The 21115-nt window shown below is 43.6% G+C and overlaps 1 protein-coding gene across 2 annotated transcripts in view; it reads left to right on the top strand.

Annotated features, from left to right (window-relative positions):
• The window catches only part of ephb2b (eph receptor B2b), a gene marked incomplete at both ends in the record, with an annotated part of 219640 nt that overhangs the window by 191109 nt on the left and 7416 nt on the right, over nt 1–21115 (top strand). For both annotated transcript variants that reach the window (XM_080728979.1, XM_080728978.1), the window contains 8 exons: nt 33–157; nt 4593–4755; nt 7762–7870; nt 8759–8826; nt 13552–13674; nt 14622–14869; nt 19653–19868; nt 20604–20753. In XM_080728979.1, the coding sequence (XP_080585105.1) occupies nt 33–157; nt 4593–4755; nt 7762–7870; nt 8759–8826; nt 13552–13674; nt 14622–14869; nt 19653–19868; nt 20604–20753 (1202 nt within the window). The remainder of the gene's footprint in view (nt 1–32; nt 158–4592; nt 4756–7761; nt 7871–8758; nt 8827–13551; nt 13675–14621; nt 14870–19652; nt 19869–20603; nt 20754–21115) is intronic.

The raw sequence follows: 21115 nt of genomic DNA, 5'->3' as shown, positions 1-21115 counted from the left end.
TCACTCTAATGATCCCTCCGTTCTCTTTGCAGCTCCCTCCTCCGTGTCCATCATGCACCAGGTCAGTCGTACGGTGGACAGCATCACTCTCTCCTGGTCCCAACCTGACCAGCCCAATGGAGTCATTCTGGACTATGAACTGCAATACTATGAAAAGGTACCATTTTCAAAGGAACATTGCACGCACACACGCACTAACCAAAAAGTCAACAGGTCGACTCAGTCGACTTCATTACACAAGTCGACTCCCACCAGGGAAAGTTGAAACAAATAAATGAATACAATGTCCCCACTCTGTCGCATTGACAGGCTGGACAGACAGTTCCGTGACTGCAGTCAGAAGTCGTAACCGTAGCCTTTGGATCCATCATTATATAGGAATTAGAATTATTATTATTCCGTGATGCTTGTTGAGGTGGAATCTATAATATTAACATCAAAACAAAAGCCTTATTAATCAGTAAGTCAGTCTTCACACACACACACACACGCACACGCGCACGTGCACACGCACGCACGCACACGCGCGCGCACACACGCACGCACGCACGCGCGCGCGTGCGCACACACACACACACGCGCGCGCACACACTGAATTTTGGACAGAGACAGAAAAGAGAGGGTAGAGATGTGCTGAGACGTGAGTTGGACACAAACCCAGTTGCCTCCAAAATCTGATGTACAACCACTTGCAGTGGGCTTGGTTTTCAAGATACTCAGGGGACCAGTGCCCATGTACCTGTCAAACTACTCCAAAAGAGTGAGAAACGTCCACAGGCAAAACACCAGAGGGTGCTCCACTGATCTCATTCCCCCCGGATTCGTCTCAAACATGGGGATGAATTTATTCCTCTTTTATACCACCAAAATGTGGAATGCCTTCCCACCAGACATCAAAAAGTGCCACTCCCTACCCTCCTTCAAACCACCATAAAAGAACAGCTTTTTGCAACTGGACCTAGACAAATCTTCTAGCTTGCCCCCCACAGTTTTTCTATAAATACACTTTTACTGCTCCTAGTATTGATGATCTCTTGTTCCGTTGATCAGTGGTGTAAAGCAACTAAGCACATTTACTTAAGTAAGTACTGTTCTAATTTTCAGGTATTTATACTTTACTTGAGTATTTCCAATTTCCACTACATCTCAGAGGCAAATATTACATTACTCTACTTTGTAGATTTGGATTATTATGACAAAACATCGATACATTACCCACTGCAAACCTACAGTATACATTTCGGCCATTTGAAAATAGACGATCTACAAGTTCTGCTATTTTCAAAAGAGTATATACATTTGAAATGGGACATTCTGCATAATGAGTACATTCTACTTTTGATACTTTAAGTACATTTTGATGCCAATACTTCTGTACTTTTACTCAAGTACATTTTGAATTCCGGACTTTTACTTGTAACAGAGTATTTCTATACTGCAGTATTACTGATACTTTTACTTAAGTAAAATGTTTGAGTCCACGCTTGCTGGAGTCTAATCGTGCTCTGCATATTGACGACTCGCTCTCTCCTTGTCACACCTCGTCCAATCCAAGAAGGTATGCACGGCCGACGGCATTAAAAGTGAACCCTTTGTTCGGCGAAATCAATTTAAATTCAGAGTGCCTCCTCGGAGCGGTTCGTTTCGCGTACGGGCACGTCGTCCTAGGAGGCAATGTTCGACAGAGCTTCTGAACAGTGCTTAGAACCTCTGCTCGTTCTGTTCCAATTACAATCATGGTCAGTCAGTGGGAAAGCGGCGGCGCTCTCAGCGCGCCAGTAGGGCCACGGGGGATTGATGCACAGAGATTTGCGGTTGAAACAATGGAGCACTGACTGCTGTAAAAATAGTATTCAAGGGACAGGCAGCTCAGAATCAGCATACTTTCTCACATGAATGCTACTAGTCACAAATCCCCCCCCCCCACACACACACACACACACACACACAAACACATGCACGAACGAACGCACGCACACACAACATTTAAATATGCTACTGTATGTACACTGCACACACAAATGAATACAAGTGTAAACATAATAATGAATATGCATGCACACGGTCATGTACAACAACAGCAAGATACTGACGCATATATACTGTACGCACACGCACGCACACACACACACACACACACACACACACACACACACACACACACACACACACACACACACACACACACACACCACACATGCACAGATACTCGACATTTGTTGAGTTTTCCCTGCAAGCTAGCTGCGCCTCTCCTCTTTTGAATATCATTCCTTTCTCAGACACTGCTGGATGAGAGCTGTCAAAACAATAGTCCCAGCCCCTGCTGTGACTCAGAAGTGTGTAGTGAGCTGCGGCTTGAAGGGAACAGCTAAAATAGTCTCTTCTCTCAGACTTGTCTGCGTGCTGGAACTGAGGGAGGAGCATGGCAGTGGCGCTCTGATCACTGTGACCTGAAACTGCCATCAAATCCACCTGACTCTTTAAATCCACCCTCTGACTCCATTATGACTCAGAAGAAGCTTGATTTATCGTCACTGTCGGGTAGAAAACCTCCTATCTCCAAGTTTCAAATGTGTAATTTTTTTTCGCAAAGTAAAGCACCGCTTCATCCTACAAGGCCGTAGCACAAAAGTAGTGAAAACAGCAGATCTACAAGCACAGCGAGGCGTTGTGTGCTTGTACTGTAGATCGGCTGTTTTCACTAGTTTAAATCATTTTAAAAATGATAAATACAAAACAAACGGTTCTGGACATACAAGGTTTCCACCCGACAACGACGTTATACATTTTGTCGCACAACGGCGTATACGTTATTAACACATCTGGTGCCAACCCTGAGTTTCCCGAGTTTGTATTGATACCAACGCTGTGCCAACCCCGAGTTTCCCGAGTTTGGGCCGTTTTTTTTTTTTTTTTTTTTTTTCAAAAATTTTTTTTTCAAATTTTTTTTTTGGACCTCCAGAAATGTATTAGGCATGATCGCGATCGCGAAATTGCATGTTTAACCCCCATACCAACCCATTCTTTCAAACATGGCAGCCATGTTTGTTTACATCTGAAGAAAACATAATGGCCCATAAATCATGAATGCCTGAACGGATTTCCAAGCGGATTTTTTTGTTTGAAAGCTGTGAACAGCATCTACACACGTGGTGCATCATCCAGGCATGGGCGTGCACCTTTTACACAATTGCACAATTACATGGAAGTCTATGGTAACCATGGCAACGCGAGACATTGAAGAGAAAAAATCATTGCAACATAAGTGTTAAAGGACTAGTTCACCCCCAAAATGATTTTTTTTTCTATTGATTAGTCATGCCATGGAGACTTGAGTTCAATAATATTTCTTTGTGTTTGTCGCATTCCTAAGACGAAAAAAATATATATATATTATAGTAAAATTACCCCCATTGATTCTGAATGGGGACCCAAATGCATGGCCCTGGATGGGGACCCAAAAGCATTTGGGTGAGAATCAATGGGGGTAAATTTACTTGACCCTTGACCCTAAATGTACCCCCATTGATTCTGACAACCCAAATACATTTGGGTCCCCTCTCCATCCAGGGCCTTATTTGTGTCCCCATCCAGGGCCATGCATTTGGGTCTCCATCCAGAATCAATTGGGGTAAATTTACTATAATATATGTTTTTTTGTCTTAAGAATGCGACGATAACTCAAGTGTCCATGGCATGACTAGTCAATAGGGGAAAAAAATCATTTTGGGGGTGAACTACTCCTTTAAGCATGACTCTTTAAATCCACCATCATAACTCTCGAGTCAGAGTAATGGAAGCTGAGGGTTTCAGTGTATAAACTTTGTTTCATGCATTCTGATATGCCTTTTTGTAAGGAGCTTATTAAGGCTGGCCATCACATCAAACGGAGTATAAAAAACCGAGCTAAATTGAAGCTTGGCTGTAGTCGCAGTGTCAGTAAGAGAATGGGCAGGCTCATTTCACGCGGCCATGTTTTTATTTAATGAGACAGATAGTAGGAAAGCTGAGAGGAGAAACAGTATAGGGGAGGGCACAGGAAGAACGTCTTGGAGCAGGATTCAAATAGGGCAAAGCTCTGAAGCACAGTGGTTTAATCCCTTGGACTGGCTCATTACCAAAATATTTACAGTACTGATACTACAGGTCCTTACAAAGAGAGAGAGAGAGACATATCGTCACTGTCGGGCAGAAACCTCGTATCTCCAAGTTTCACATTTTTACACTTTTCCGCAATGTAAAGCACTGCTCCATCATACAATGCCGTTGCACAAGCACACAAGGCCTCGCGGTGCGAGGCGTTGTGTGCTTGTAGATCGGCTGTTTTCACTAGTTTAAATCATTTTAAAAATGATAAATACAAAACAAACGGTTTTGGACATACAAGGTTTCCACCCGACAACGGCGATATTCACACGCAAGCGCACACACACACACACACACACACACACACACACACGCACATGCACACACACGCTGTACATAATGAGTATTTTAGTCTCAAGGTACGTCATAATTGTTAGCCTTTGGCCGCTGTACTGTAATTACTAATGTGCACAGATTTAACATGTTGTTTTCCCTCCTCTCCCAAGGACCAGTCGGAGTACAACTCCAGCACCATCCGGAGCCAGACCAACACAGTGATCATCCGTGGCCTCAAGCCAGGGAACATCTACGTGTTCCAGGTCCGAGCCCGGACTGTGGCCGGGTTTGGACGCTACAGCGGCAAGCTGTACTTCCAGACCATGACTGAGGGTGAGAGAATGCAGTCAATGTTCACCAAAGCACGCAGGGCTGTTATCACCTCTCATGCGTGGTCCATCGACCAAGCACCGCTGGGCTGTTTGTAGGGAGGCAGACAGCTGCCCGATGATGTTGGTGTTGTGACATAAACAATTTCAAACACTCCATAATTAGATATTGTGCAGGAATAGCAATACGCTGATATCATACTATGCATTTCCTAAGCTTTGATTATACCATCAGAGAATAATATGTTTCATCTTATACAGTATACAAAACCCCCTATAGCTGTTGGATCATTCAGTATCTCTAATCCATAGATGATCTAAGCTGTAAAAGTATACATTTGTCTAGCTAGCACATTTACCAAACACTGTATTGTTTTGACACAAAACTCACTCACACACACATAATGTTGAACATAGACATTTTAGACCAGTGGTTCTCAACCTTTTCAGGCCGCGACCCCCAAAATAACCATATTTTAACTGGGGACGCCCCCACCCTGATGAGCACCAAGAGTTGAGGCATTAAATGTTCTATAACACGGTTCTATTGTGAACGCGAGGCGTTGTGCGCATTTAGATCGGCTATTTTCACAATTTCTGCCTCTAATATTTGACAATTTGGCCAATGTTTAATTTGTCATTTTAGAGTTATTAAAAAGTCCTTAAATTGTCACTTTAGAAATGTGCAGATACCTATACACTTAAACTTTATGTTGATTTGTTTACTGTTGAGTGAGAAAACAATGTTGCACATTAAGTTCATCATCTGGGGACCCCTCAAAATAATTTGGGGGTCCCGACCCACAGGTTGAGAACCACTGTTATACAGTACAAAACCCCATATATTCATCATTCAGTATCTCTAATCCATAGATGATCTATTCTAGGCTGTAAAAGTATACGTTTGTCTAGCTAGCACATTTACCAAACACTCAATTGTTTTGACACAAAACTCACTCACGCTGCCATAATGTTGAACATAGACATTTAGCCATTGCAGTTTGTTGCTTGCTAACAATGAGCTTGTGAGTCACAGAGATCAGGTTGGAGTTCTCTAATCTGTGAAGGACTCTGCTCATCAGCAGGCATATTATACAGTAAACAGCATTCATGTAGGCTAATAGAATAAAGCTTGTGTCTGCATGTTCTGTTCCCAACGTCTCCCTTTTCCCTGCAGCCGTAAAATGCATTAGCACGATCTCCCATGGTGCGCCCCAAAACATAAACATCAATAATAAAGATTAGGTTAGGTCTGTTTGACATTCTAAATGTTGGGTAGTGATATGTGTTCTGGAAAAGTTCGATTTTCAGTATGAAAAATAGGCTTCATTGAACTTACTTAGTCCCTCATAACTCAAAGCATGTGTCTACATTTTCCGCAGTGCTTACGTAAATTACAAATGACAAGAAGCATTTTACCGCTGTAAAAATGTATGCTTAGCTGTCGCTCGCTGTCGGTCTTAATATCAAAAGCCGAGACATTAAATGCTTTGCATAATTTTATTAATCCAACAAATCACTATGTAAACAAACCCTATACTATGGTGCCAGTGTTTTAACACTGCAGCAATTATTAGTCAGACCTTTACACTACAATACTGTGTTATGTTTGGAATAATGTCCTCTCCGGCCTCGAGCACAGTGCTAATGAACCCACTTGCCTTTATCTCCTCTTGACATGCTTGAGCTATGAGTTATACTTAACACATAATGCGGCCCTTTAAAAATGGCTGCTAAAGTGCCAGGATGCCAAATTCACCCACAATAACAATAATAATAATAATGCAGGCAGGCCCATGCACAAATCATGCACAGATCATGCACGCCGTTCACAGCTTTCAAACAAAAGAATCTGCTTGGAAATCCCTTCAGGCATTCATGAGATATGTTTTCTTCAAATGTATGGCTGCCATGTTTGAAAGATGGGGTTGGTATGGGGGTCAAACATGCAATTTCGCGATCGCGATCATGCCTAGTAGATAGAAGGAAGTAAAAAAAAAAAATATATATATATATATATATATATATATATATATATAAAATAATATATATATTTTTTTGCGAAAACGGACAAAAACTATAACTCGGGGAAAAAAAATAACTCAGGAAACTCGTCAGGGAACAGACAATGAGTTAATTTATCCAATCCAAAAATAGCCGATCTATTTTAAAAAAAAAGCTTGTAGATCGGCTATTTTCTGCACACAATGAAGTATAAATGGGTCTCTAATGCTTGGACGTGGTGCTAAAAGGGGCGTATATGTGGCCCTGCCCATGTTTGCCTGTGTTGAATAGCATGGGTTCCCTGTGCTTGGCTGCGTGGCTGGGTTTGGGTCTCACCCAAACACGCTCCTTCTTCATCCCGCACGCCCTCTGCCAGATGATCAGCCATATCCCTGGCATCTGAGCGCGCTCGGTGGGGGCTTTGGAGAGACGTCGGCGCAGCCAATCGAGATGCCAAGATCTCCGTTGGTTCACCCTGCCGTATGCCTGTCTGTTACCCACCGCTCCCTCCATATGCAATGGCTCAGATGCTTTCCCATATGCCTCAGCCTGGTGACTGTACTGTGTGTGTGTCTGTCTGCAGGCACGTGCACACACAGATATCAAAGGGGGCTTGAGCCCCTGCCCTTTTATCCGTCAGACCATGAATGCAGTTTTTACTATGGTGAAAGGAATGCAAATATGCCCTCTTTCCATGCCATACCTGAAGGCAGCATTCAAGAGAATTGCCTTGTCCAAACTCTCCTGAACTTGAATGCAGCGTCTTAGGTTGAAATCAAGCAATGTGTAGAAATCAAGCATTGAAAATAGCCGACCTCCAAGCTCACAACGCGTCGCAGCGTGACGCGTTGTGAGCTTGGAGGTCTGCTATTTTCGATGTTTTCATCCAAAAGGCCCTTTTGAGAAATTTCAGCCCCTGCCTCTCTAAGATTCTCTGCACGTCCCTGTCTGTCTGTAATATGTGTCGTGTGCTTTATGTGTGTGTGTTTGTGTGTGTTTTGTACAGAGGAATACAACACCAGCATTCAGGAGAAGCTGCCTCTGATCGTTGGTTCGGCGGCTGCAGGACTGGTCTTCCTCATTGCTGTGGTCGTCCTCATCATCGTCTGTAACCGGTGAGCCTGTCCTCCGCTAGCAATCTGTTTACACTGTCTGGCCAGCCACCCTGCAATAAAACATCTGCACTGGCTGGCAAAAGCAGACACTTGCTCGCCTGTGTTATTATAATTTTATTACTTACTTCCTTAATGCGGTCTTACAGGGTCCTGTGGACTGTTAAAATTACACTTTGTAAAAACATGCAGGCCATCCAGGTACTTGAGGAGGTGCAGCTTACTTTCCAGCGACGCTAATGGTTATTATTTATTAGTATTTTATAGTCTGTCTACAAGACAATAATTTACATTCAAGCTGAAATGGTATAAAAAAGAAGAAAGAAAAGAGGCTGAAGAAAATACAAAATGTTTGGTAGAATTGAATCATCTAATCTGTGATTAGAGCCGAGGCTGATTTAGAACCTTCAGTCTGGTAATCCATGAGTGGTGAATTGTGCACCCTGCAGGCCTGTTTTACTATCTTATCTGTAGCACCCAGTAAAGCAAGTTTTAAGAAACCCATAAAAAACACGTGATCAATAACCATAACAACCATGTTAATTAACTGATGAGAAGAACGTAATTTGATGGGTTTTGATGCTTAGTTTTCATTACTTGACGTTTATTGTCTTGATAAAAATGTTTTTACTGAGACTGTTACATGTTTTTATTACGATTTTTATATGTGATACGTGTTGTCATGTCTGCTGTGGACCCCAGGAAGAGTAGCTGCTACTTCGTTGGCAGCTAATGGGGATCCAAATGAAGCATAAGGCATAAAAAGGAGTCTCTGTAGGCTTGACTTCTGTTGATATTTTGAGCATGTTGGGCACACGCCACAGCCCCACAATAGCATCCCCCTTTACTCTTCCCCGGAGCGGTGTTATAGCTCGTTGCGTTTCCCCACAGGACGCGCACGTTCGACAGGGGAGAGTCCGAGTACACAGACAAGCTGCAGCACTACACCAGTGGCCACAGTGAGTAAACCAATCCACGCTCTCTCTCTCTTCACTCACTGTTACTGTCTAACACAGTGGTTCTCAACCTTTTCAAGCCGTGACCCCCAAACTAATTTTACCTGGGGACCCCCCCACCCTGACGAGCACTAAGAGTTGAGCCATTACATTTTGTACAACACGGTTCTATTGTGAAAATAGCAGATCTACATGCTCACAACGCCTCGCATTGCGAGGCGTTGTGAGCATGTAGATCGTCTATTTTCACAATTTCTGCCTCTAATATTTGACAATTTGGCCAATGTTTAATTTGTCATTTTAGAGGTATTAAAAAGTCCTTAAATTGTCACTTTAGAAATGTGCAGATACCCTAAACGTTATGTTAGTTTGTGAGAGAGAAAACAATGTTTCACATTAAGCTAATCATCTGGGGATCCCCCAAAATAATTTGGGGACCCCCCCTGGGGGTCCCGACCCACAGGATGAGAACCACTGGTCTAACACAACAAACCAGTGTTGATTTCGTCTTCTAAAACTATGACGAAAAATGTTTGTCGACTCCATTTTTTCACTGACGAAGGTGAAATAAAAACTAAACAAAGACCACGTTATGGGGACTAAAACTGAGACTAAATATATTAACAATTTCGTCAACAAATAAAACCAGACTAAAATGTTAGGGAGGGACTAGTGGAGAAGAGGTCCAGTAGAACTGCGCTCTGAAAATAGCAGATCTACAAGCTCGCAACGCATCGCAGCACGAAATGTTGTGAGCTTGTAGATCGGCTATTTCCAGCATGCAACCGAGTGTAACATCAGGCATTGCGACGCCATCAAGGTCCGCCAAAATACATTTATAGTCGACTAAATCAACTGTAGATTTAGTCAACAAAAAATCTCATGGTATTTAGCTGACTAAAACTAGACAGATGACAAAATGTGGCTAAAACTAAATGGAATTTATTCAAGAGTCTATAAACTAAATATAATGTTGCTGTCAAAATTAACACTGCAATAAACCCTTCCCCGCCCAGCAGCGCCAGTCCCACCGGCACACACACACACACACACACACACACACACACACACACACACACACACACACACCTGTCTCCATGGCTACCGTCTGACACAGTCAGTATCCATGGCTAGCGTTCAACCAGGCTGCTGCCTCACACACCTGTCTCCATGGCTACCACCTTGCCTACTGGTGTCCTTGGCTCCATCCCAACACTGGTTCCAGGGGTGTCGCACCAAAGTCTGGGCCCTGGGTACAAGGATTAACTCACATTTTGTGCTTTATACTATTGAAAAATAGCAGTTATACAAGCTCACAGCCGCGCTGCGAGCTTGTAGATCTGCTATTTTTGAAAAAGCGTGAAAATGTGTGCAAGTCTTTGAATATTGTATGTATTTGTCCACGGAACCCCATCTCAAAATATTTAGTTCCAGGGAGGGACCCCCAGAAGCAAAATTTGAGATACAAATGTTCGCTTAAAAAAATACATATATTTGCACACATTTTCACGACTTTTCAAAAATAGCAGATTAAGGCCCCTCCACCTTGGGACCTATTAACCCAGTCCCACTCCCCCCCCCCCCCCCCTTGTGACGCCCCTGACTGGTTCTGCTTAACTCGCCCCGCTCCCCACTCCACTGGCCCACCCCGACGAGTAATCACGTCGCTTGTTCGACTCGGCTCCCGTAAAGCCAAGGATTTACCCCTGTCATAACCTGCGTTCGACACTGTGCGGCTCCTTGCATCATCACATTTCACAGTCAAGCCAAATCTATTGTTGTGGAAATAGGTCAGTGCTCGCCCGTGTAAAAAGCCATTAGCATGCTAATGCCACATGAGTCATTTGCCATTGTTAAAAGATTCAATGGGGTTGGTGAAGGAATGGCACTTCTCAATTTTCATACTGCACTGACTGTACAGTGGTGCACTGTCTACATTTCAGTAACACAGAAATCATTCCGAGAGATGAGGAGAAGCAATTTTAACCCATTTAGGCGTAGAATTATTGACTGCTTTAACCAGTGAAAAATAGCAGATATACAAGCTCACAGCGCGGCACCGAGTGCCGCGCTGCGAGCTTGTAGATCTGCTATTTTTGAAAAAGTCGTGAAAATGTGTGCAAACCTTTGAATATACTGTATGTATTTTCAAAGCGAACGTTTTTAACTCAAAGTTTGCTTCTGGGGGGTCCCTGGAACTAAATATTTTGAGATGGGGGTCCGTGGCCAAATAAATATCAGTTTGGGGGTCCTTCACATGAAAAGGTTTGAGAACCACTGACATAGTATTCTCTCAAGAACAGACTAACTGAGCTCCAGTTAAGTGAAAAGGACCCTTTCTTTGACGATGGCTGTCCAGATTGCTGACATAGAAACATAGGTTTTTCAAAAAACCTTAGAAGGATTCAAAAGACACTTATAGAATCGGGTCAAAATTTGAATTTTCACGATTTTTCAAAAATAGCAGATCTACAAGCTCGCAGCACGGCACTCGGTGCCGCGCTGTGAGCTTGTATATCTGCTATTCTTTTATAGTTAAAGCATAAAATAATTATACACAAAATGTGTACCCGTTCTGAATGGGTTAAACCTCGCCTCATCTAAAATGTGATGCCTTATTGTTATTTCACTCCACGTTTATAAGTACTAATCTGTTCCTACTCCCAGGTTCATTTTTTTCTCTAATTCTATCTTGTTGACCTTTTTGATTGGCTTGCTTGGCATTTCCATGAAATATAATCAGTTTGCAGCGATCGCTCTACATACAGTAAACTCCATTCCACCGAATCAGTGTGCAAAGTGCCAGTAAGTGGCAAAGGCATTTCACAGCTATTAAGTCAGGGAAAGCCAACTCGTCGCGTGTGCGTGTGTGTGTGTGCGTGTGTGTGTGTGCGTGTGTGTGTGTGTGTGTGTGTGTGTGTGTGTGTGTGTGTGTGTGTGTGTGTGTGTGTGTGTGTGTGTGTGTGTGTGTGTGTGTGTGTGTGTGTGTGTGTGTGTGTGTGTGTGTGTGTGTGTGTGTGTGTGTGTGTTCCGTTCCCTCACACCAGTCATAGTTGGGGTGTCTGCCCTTGATTTCAGTGGTCCATGCCATCCATTAGTGGGTGGCCATTTGGATGGCATCTCCAGCTTGGGCACAGATAGCATTGTTCTGATAATGGAGGATGGGGGTTTGCCTGGAGAGATCCTCTCCATCTGTTCATCAGCTACTCCACTCCTCCTTATAGCCTAGTGTTGCCAGGTTTTTATGACTGTGTGCAGTGTGCATGCAGGCTCTCCCTCTAGCTACCGCTACACAGCACAGTCGCCGTTCAGAAGGCTTCGGGCCAGATGTGCATGTGAGAGCCGAATAATCGGATTTAAAACCTGGGACACTTTAAGTCCCCGAACACTTAAAGGCCACCTTAAGCCAATTTACCTGGCATCAGGACTTAGGAGAGCCAATTTATTACTGGAGCAGAGCTGAACGATGCTGATATAGCAGCCAGCGTCTCTCTCTCTCTCTCTCTCTCTCTCTCTCTCTCTCTCTCTCTCTCTCTCTCTCTCTCTCTCATGGGTGCTAATGACACCTTGACTCTCAGGAGTTGATACACCCATTAACCCACCTTATCATCACTGAGAGCACTGGGATCACTGTGTCATTGCTCACAGACGGTTACATTGTAGCCATGAGGTGCCTAGTCATCATAACCACCATGTACAGTATATATATCAGATACGCCACACTGATCCCAGTTTAAATTAACACAACATTCCAAACATCAAGGAGAGGCTGGAAAGAAATGTCTATAAGGCATTATAAACACAGTTATAAGCACCCATAATGACTACTACGGTAATAATGTTTCATAACAATCATTATTACATGTTATACAATTTACAAAACATTTCATAATGACCGATATGGTCAAGTATCATAATAGTCACTCACATATTCTCATGTGGTCTATATTTGGAATTACTGTATGTCTGATGTCAGACATCAGATCCATATCTGGGAAAAGGTTATTTTTAGTTAAAGTCAATGGAGAAAATGAATTCTCAAATACATTTATATAAATTAAACTATATATAACGTAAAATAACACGCATGGGTCTCCTGATGAAGCCGGTCGATTTGACATATGGCCCAAGTGCGTGCCTCCCTGAGATGTCTATTCCTTCATGTATTTTAAATTCTAATCATGACACATTGTACAAAAGAGAAGAAAAACTATGCTTGTTGTTTTTCATTTTCTGTGACTTGATACTGATAACTTAATTGGTACTGATAATTCTGAACTGCCATTTTATATGGTGATACTCAGATTGCATGTACAGTAATTGATTAAGCTAGCACCTCCCCCCTACACAGGTGGGGATGATTATTTGTATCCTATATAAATGGATTCACATTGAATTGTATCACTTTTTTTAACTTGCTCTGAAGAAGGCTTCACGCCGAAACGCGTCAGCGTTCAGAATAAAATGGAACTTAATATCTGAGCCCGTCTTGTATGTTCAGTCTGGTGTGCTGCTTTTTACACTCATGTGGATCCTTGAATTCAGTTGTACTTTGAGCTAAGCACCCACTGCCCAAATCAGTGGCAGCAACCAGAGGAAGCGCACCTGTTCTCGTCTCCTGCTTCATAGAAAGTGTTACCAAATTGCATGTGAATGTGTTATGATGATGTTTCTTGCTTATGCTGAATGTGAGAAGTGATCACTATAGCCTCTCTTTCTTTTTCCAAGTGACTCCAGGAATGAAGATCTATATTGATCCGTTCACATATGAGGACCCCAACGAGGCAGTGAGGGAGTTCGCCAAAGAGATTGATATCTCTTGTGTAAAGATTGAGCAGGTCATCGGTGCAGGTAATGGGAAATCTTTGCACTGAAACAATAGCTTGAGCTAAACAATGTTAAAACAGTGGGGCCATTTTAATTGTTTGTGGGGAAAGTTGTTGCTTTTAGTGCTAATTAAGTTAAACTGGAACAACATTTTATCTTTTATAAAAACAAAACACTAGCCATCTTCAATAGGCTCTATTTTCACATGATTCTAAAGAAGGCTCTGTTCCATTTAGTGTAGCATAGTGGTTCTCAAACGTTTTGATTTCAAGGACCATCATAACTCTGAGAGTTAACAAGTGGAACCAAATTTGGTTCCATTTGTACACTCAGAGTTACAGACCCAAGGGGCCATTGGAACCCCCTCACAGACAATTTGAGACCCACTGGTGTAGCAAAGAGTTTCCAGAGAGCTAACATGCCCAATATCAGCACCCTGACTCTGTTTGATCGGAATGGACCAGAGCCTTAATCAGTATCATTGGTCACAGGAGAGTGTTTTTAGCAGGTCTTTCAGTCCGAGTGTATCAGAAAAGCATGCTCGGTTAAGCAGTCCAACCAGTTAGTCCGACCAGTTTAACATTCACCAGGTTAGCATTCACCAGCGTCGGCAGGTTAGCATTTCACCAGGTTATTAGCATTCACCAGCGTCGGCAGGTTAGCATTTCACCAGGTTAGCATTCACCAGCGTTAGTTTTACTGAGGTCAGGGTTAGGGATAAGGATAGGTTCATCACCTCCACGCAGCTTCCGCTGCCTTAACCCAGCTGCACTCGGACTGAAAGACCTGCAAAAAACACTCTCCCCATTGGTAACACCTGTGAAGGAAGTAAGGAAAGGCCCAATTTCTTTCAAATATGGCTGCAGTGCATAGAGCATATTGTCCATATCTGGACATGTTCAGTTGGTTTCGGTGCTATTCGTGTTGCTTGTTGTCTTACGTCCCTTTGCTTCCGCTCGGCCTCTTTGCAGGCGAGTTTGGAGAGGTGTGCAGCGGCAACCTCAAACTCCCGGGGAAAAGGGAGATGTTTGTAGCCATCAAAACCCTCAAGTCTGGCTACACGGAGAAGCAGAGGCGTGACTTTCTGAGCGAGGCCAGCATCATGGGTCAGTTTGACCATCCCAACGTCATTCGCCTGGAGGGCGTGGTCACCAAGAGCAGCCCCGTCATTATCATCACCGAGTTCATGGAGAACGGATCCCTGGACTCTTTCCTCAGAGTGAGTAACAAGCCATCTACTATATGGCTTAGCTCAGGGGTCTTCAACGTTTTCGGGCAAAGGACCCCTTAGTCGAAAGAGAGATGAAGCAGGGACCCCCCACAACCCATAGACACCATATAGTTTCATCGTTTGAGAGCACAATCATCAGTGTATTTTGGGTTCTGTTTTCAGATATTTAACCACTTGAACCATCAATATTAAATAAACTTGACCTATCACTGTCTGTTCTTTTTCCCCTCTACACGAAACCTCTTTGCCAAAAATAGACGATCTACAAGCTCACAAGGCCTCGCGCTGCGAGGTGTTGTGCTATTTTTTGCATAAGTTCTCAAAATATGGACACTAGGTTCAAGTTGGTTAAATTGAAAAGGAGAAAAAAAGCTTCTATCACACAAAGATTTGGAGGACCCCCTAGGGGTCCCGGACCCCCTGTTGAAGACCCCTGGCTTAGATAGATAAGTCTGATTCAAGTGTTTTCAGAGAGCGGCACTGGCAAAGACTCATCAACTGTGTATGGGTGAAAATACATATCATATGTCATTACAGTTGAACTATTAGTCTGTCGGTAACTTATACTTGTTAAATTCTGAATGACACTAATATAATTGACCCCCTGTCCCCCTCTCTCTCTCTCACAAACACACACACACACACACACACACACACACACACACACACACACACACACACACACACACACACACACACACACACACACACACACACACACACACACACACGCTGACTGCCACGTTTTCTCCGTAATCACCACTGGGTGAACACACTAATGCATTTCCTTCCTAGTTCAAGTGAACATTAGTATTCAGAGCATTAATCATGCGCAATTCCTATCTCTCCTCCTTGGTTAGCATCGTGTCCATCACCAATTCCTCAGAGATACCCTTCCTCTCCATGCAATCAAGCTGCACTATTAATGCTCAGATAGTGTGTCTCGTCCAATTATTGACTCATGTTCTAACTCTTCTCTCGTGCTTTATTTTCCCTCTTGATCCTTATGAGGGACTCCAGGGGCAGAGCAGGGGCCCAGTTGGGGAGATATTGAGAACAAGATTTCTGTTTTGCTTTTGATGTTGGTTGACCATCTCTTTAACTTTGCCCGCAGCGCAACGGTTACTGATTATTCATATCGTCGTCGTCAGGTGGAAACCTTGTATGTCCAAAACCGTTCATTTTGTATTTACCATTTTAAAAATGAACTAGTGAAAACAACCGATCTACAAGCACACAACGCCTCGCACCGTGTGCTTGTAGATCTGCTGTTTTCACTACTTTTGTGCGACGGCCTTGTATGATGAAGCATACAAGGCTTTACTTTACGAAAAAGCATACAAATTTGAAACTTGGAGATACGAGGTTTCTGCCCGACAGTGACGATATTCTACATGTGGCTTACGGCTGTGTATGGAAGCTGTGCTTTCAATTCCCACCAGACACGAAAATACTCTGTCAGTGCAAGTTCTACATAGAGGACACCCCCATATTCAGCCTGCATAAATAATTCACATAAATTGTGTGAACTGTCAGATGTTTGAAAATGAAGTTGGCTAGGAAATGAGAAGCTGTTGCTGTCACACAGTCCCACACCCAGTCTGTCATACCATGTCTGCAGAGTAAGAACACATTTCTGCTAATATGACTGGCGGTTAGGATTCTTTCATCTGTCTCTAATTGGTCTTGTCGTGTTTCTGAAGTAAGTGTGAAAGAACCGCTGACTTATGGAAAATGGAATTGTATGATCTTTGTCAAAATAAACCACTTATTTTTTAGTTTAGAAGGTATGGTGGAAACCTATACAGTAGTGTACTGCATGACCAATTGCCAGTACTCTGAATCCCAGAGTTCCAAAAAAACATTTTAACCACTTTCAACCTGGCATCCCCGATATTAGGCATATCATTATAGGTTAAAAGAAAAGAAGAAAAAAAGAAGAAATTGCAGATCTAATAGTACCCTGCTGGGTTGGCCACCCAGGGCCGGTGACTTTTGGAATTCGATCCTAGCCAATTGGAATGGAATATGAAGAATCTGACTGATACAGCGAGTAACTCAGTAGTAGCAAAGAGAGTGTTTTGGATAAAACACAAAATGGCAAAAATTCGGCCATATATAATAATAATTAATAAATAATATAATAATAATTATAATGAGCATTAGTGACGAGGATCGAGTATGTGAAGAAAGGTTGACATTTGGTGAAATGGTTCCATAAGTGGTTAAATCAAGCCAACATACTGTACATGAAAGTGGAATCTGCCTGTTACTGTCTAAACTAAAGCATCTCAGATATGTCTGCCTGTTACTGTCTAAACTAAAGCAGCTCTGATATGGTCTACATATTTTAAAAGTACTAGAAAACACAGCCGGTTTTGGCTGTTTCTATAAAACATATCCCCCTCACCAGTTCGATCCAAGCCATGATGACATTCATGACTAAAACCCCTCAAAAAACTTTACTAGACATACCAACTCTCACCCACAACTCTTTTCTCCAACATCAAAGACAGATTTCTGGGCACTCACCTAAACAGCACGATACGGTTACAGTACATCATGCATGCATATTGGTAAATGTTCAGAAAATGTCTTCCAGCAGTACACACAGTGCTAGCAATAAAAAAACAATGGTATTCGCAAAGGAAAATATATAAAAGTTGAAATGAATTCTCTTCTTCTCCGGATCACAGTACAGATCAAAACCACCCACAAGAAAGACGATACGCAGACTGCTGTCATCACACTGTTCTGACTGCTGCTCAGGGTTCAGAAACAGCATCTTTATTTGCATTCTGCCTTCAACCTCCGAGGCACAAAAACACTGGCTGACACTTGAATTTGATATGGGCGGAAAAGGGGTGTGTGTGTGTCTATATGTAGATGTTTTCTAAACACATTTGACAGCACATTGTTGTTCAAAAACAGCACAGCGGGCATCTGAGGCGCTTCAGCTCATGACAGCGTTCGCTGATGATGTCAAAGCCTCTGAAATGCAAGGCTGGTGTGTTTGTACACTGAAACACTGCGGAGCTGGTGCTCTGTACCCCACAGGAACTGTGAGAGGGAAAAGAGCATGTTATTAGTGATCATAAGAAAAAGCGAATGGTAGCAGATTGTTAGTTTACAGTTGATTAAAGTTTTGTTTAAAGGCATGGTCCTTTGGAGGAAGAGTGTAACGTCCTACTCAAATCTTCGAGAAATAATGTTTGCAGCGTAAATGCTGGAAAAAGGCACAATGGGGCGATTGTTCCACAGCTTATGCTATCGTCGTTGTCGGGTGGAAACAACGCCTTGCGGTGCGAGGCGTTGTGTGCTTGTAGATCGGCTGTTTTCACTAGTTTAAATATTTTTTAAAATGATAAATGCAAAACGAACGGTTTTGGACATACAAGGTTTTCACCCGACAACGACGTTATACAATGGTCAGTGCAGTCTGTACCTTGCTACCTGCTGAAGGATTCTTTCCCCTGCTGGTCCTGCAGGACAACCTGTGGTGAAGAGCAGAGTGTAAGATAGAAAGAGAGAGAAAGGGATCGATCACAACCACAGCAATTACTCTGCGGCAACAACAGCAACCAAAGAAAGTAAACTTGTGAAGCCAATAGTGTTTTGAGTCTTTTTTTATACAAAGCATATACTGGACATTGAGCCACAGTGGGGCACAAATAACATGCTCTCTTCTCAGAAAGGATTCTTCTAGCTGCTAAACTGACCTCGGCGACTTTGAATAGAATCTTTCCAATTAAAGTATATGCAAACACACTGCTGGGATTAGGAGGCGATGCGTATTTACGAGGAAAGCATGAATAATGCATGCTGCTTAATTACCATGGTACACCAGGAGGAGTGCCGCGAACGTGAGGAGAAGCCTCCGTTCGACTAATGAGCGCAGAAGACTTTCAATGTGAGAATACCCATACAGACCATTAGCACGGCTCGGCAAGAAACATCAAGCCAGAGCTAGCTAGAGAACTAGCCTAACCAGAGTCCCCTCCCTTTCCCCTTCTACTGGGCCATGAGATTGAGCCTTTCTCCGTCTGTCCACACCCAGTCCCATGCTCCCATTACCCAGCAATCCTCCAGAATCCTCTCTGTTCTCGTGGGCCTCGTGGTGGGTGGTGGCGGAGAGAGTGCAGGTGTGCACAGTTGGAGGCACAGCTGCACAGCAGCTCCAGACACTGGCCGTGCATGGGGTAAAGCCCTTACCAAACCATGGAGGGGAACAGCTGTAGACAGCCAGTCATACCCAGCTAAGCCTGGCCCGGCCCTGCCGGGACCAGTTGAGCCTTAAGCCCAGCCCACACCATTACCGTCTAGCCAAATTCAGTGAGCACAGGCGCCACTAGCGGGAGGGAATGGGGGAGTACTTCAGTGGGGTCGGAGCTTTCAGAGGACTCTGTAGAGAGGCAAGATGATACAGGGCTACTTCGATGCGTTGGCGGTGGGGGGTGGCCCAGTGCCACATCTTGTCCGGGTGCCCAGAATCCATAGAAGAATACTTTATTGTCAAATAACACAGAGGCAACTGAAGTTTGTGTTTTTCCTATACATATGCATTTCATTAGAGAGTTCTGGACTAAAGGAAAGCCTGCAGTATAGCAGCCGTAGAGTCATTTTGATCCTTGCTCATTGGCTCCTTGGCAGCATTGGAGACTGCCAGCAGGATTATGCTGTCCTATCGGATTTTGAACTAGTCCACTATCCCAGCTGCTCTGCTGTCCCTGGGATTTTAACGTTTGCTTTTTGGATGGTTCTTTTTCCCCAGCAAAATGACGGGCAGTTCACCGTGATCCAGCTGGTGGGCATGCTACGTGGCATAGCGTCGGGCATGAAGTACCTCGCCGACATGAACTATGTCCATCGCGACCTGGCCGCCCGCAACATCCTGGTCAACAGCAACCTGGTGTGCAAGGTGTCTGACTTCGGCCTGTCACGCTTCCTAGAGGACGACACATCAGACCCCACCTACACCAGTGCCCTGGTGAGAACTGACACTTGATTTTATACTAGGTTGCACGTAGTGTTGCGCACCGAAAATAGCCGATCAACAAGCTTACAACCTGTGGCGAGCTTGTGGATCTGCTACTTTTGAGGCGCGACCCTTTCGTGCAAAGTTAATCAGGCCTGAGCCATGAGCTCATCAACACGCACGCACGCACGCACGCACGCACACACACACACACACACACACACACACACACACACACACACACACACGCAGGCATGCACCCACTCTTACACCGGAGCTTGGTGAATTTCTTTACCTGCTTGTGCTACCAGATGGATATGATTTCCTACTTGGGACAAACAATGAACTCTAGAGGTACTCTTACTTCAAGTAATCCTACCACCCGCCATGTATTCAAACCAGATTAAAACAAACGAAGCATTATTCGTCAACACAATTTAAACCTGTGTCTGACATACAACATGTGAGCCCCCTTCCTCTGCTGGCCTCTATCAAAACACACATCACCTCCTCACCTGTTCATGCCCCCTTCTTCCTCTTCCTCCTCTTCCTCTTCTCTCGTACAGTGTTCCATGTCCTACACTTTCGTCCCAGGGGTTTTGTTGTATCCATCTCCCAGTCTTGGGTTACAGCTTGCATTGTTTGTATGAACGATCTCTCTCTCCGGAGTCGAGACACTGTGACGGTCAGGTTTCGGTCTGGCTTCCTCTCCCCTTGCTGAGGTTGTGCCCTTTGTGTTTTTTACAGGGAGGGAAGATCCCTATCCGATGGACTGCCCCCGAAGCCATCCAGTACAGGAAGTTCACGTCGGCCAGCGATGTGTGGAGCTACGGAATTGTCATGTGGGAAGTAATGTCCTATGGAGAGAGGCCTTACTGGGACATGACCAATCAAGATGTATGTAGCTCCACCTGCCTGTTATCCCTTTTATTATTATTATTATTATTGTCTCCTCCAGGCCGAAGGTGTGGCTGAAACTATGTTTTTGCCACTGTGTCTGATTTCAGTGAAACTTACATTTGGAGACCAACTTTTGTGGAACAATTATTTTGCTATTACTTCTACAGATTTTGTCCAAACATCATGCAAATCGGTACACATGATGATTCACTAAGCTTGTTTACGTCCATATTTTGTACTTACCGGCATTTACACAAATTCCTACATTACAAGTCTGATTCATTAATCTTTTTTGTCTGTGAATTTTGACCGATGGGACCAAAGCTTTCGTATTGCAAAATCTTTGTGCCCAATTTTGA

Source organism: Nannobrachium achirus (assembly GCF_963921795.1).
Source record: "Nannobrachium achirus genome assembly, chromosome: 6".
Classification (NCBI taxonomy): Eukaryota; Metazoa; Chordata; class Actinopteri; order Myctophiformes; family Myctophidae; genus Nannobrachium; species Nannobrachium achirus.
The sequence above is the reverse complement of the archived record's forward strand: the minus strand, read 5'-3'. Positions and strand labels throughout refer to the sequence as shown.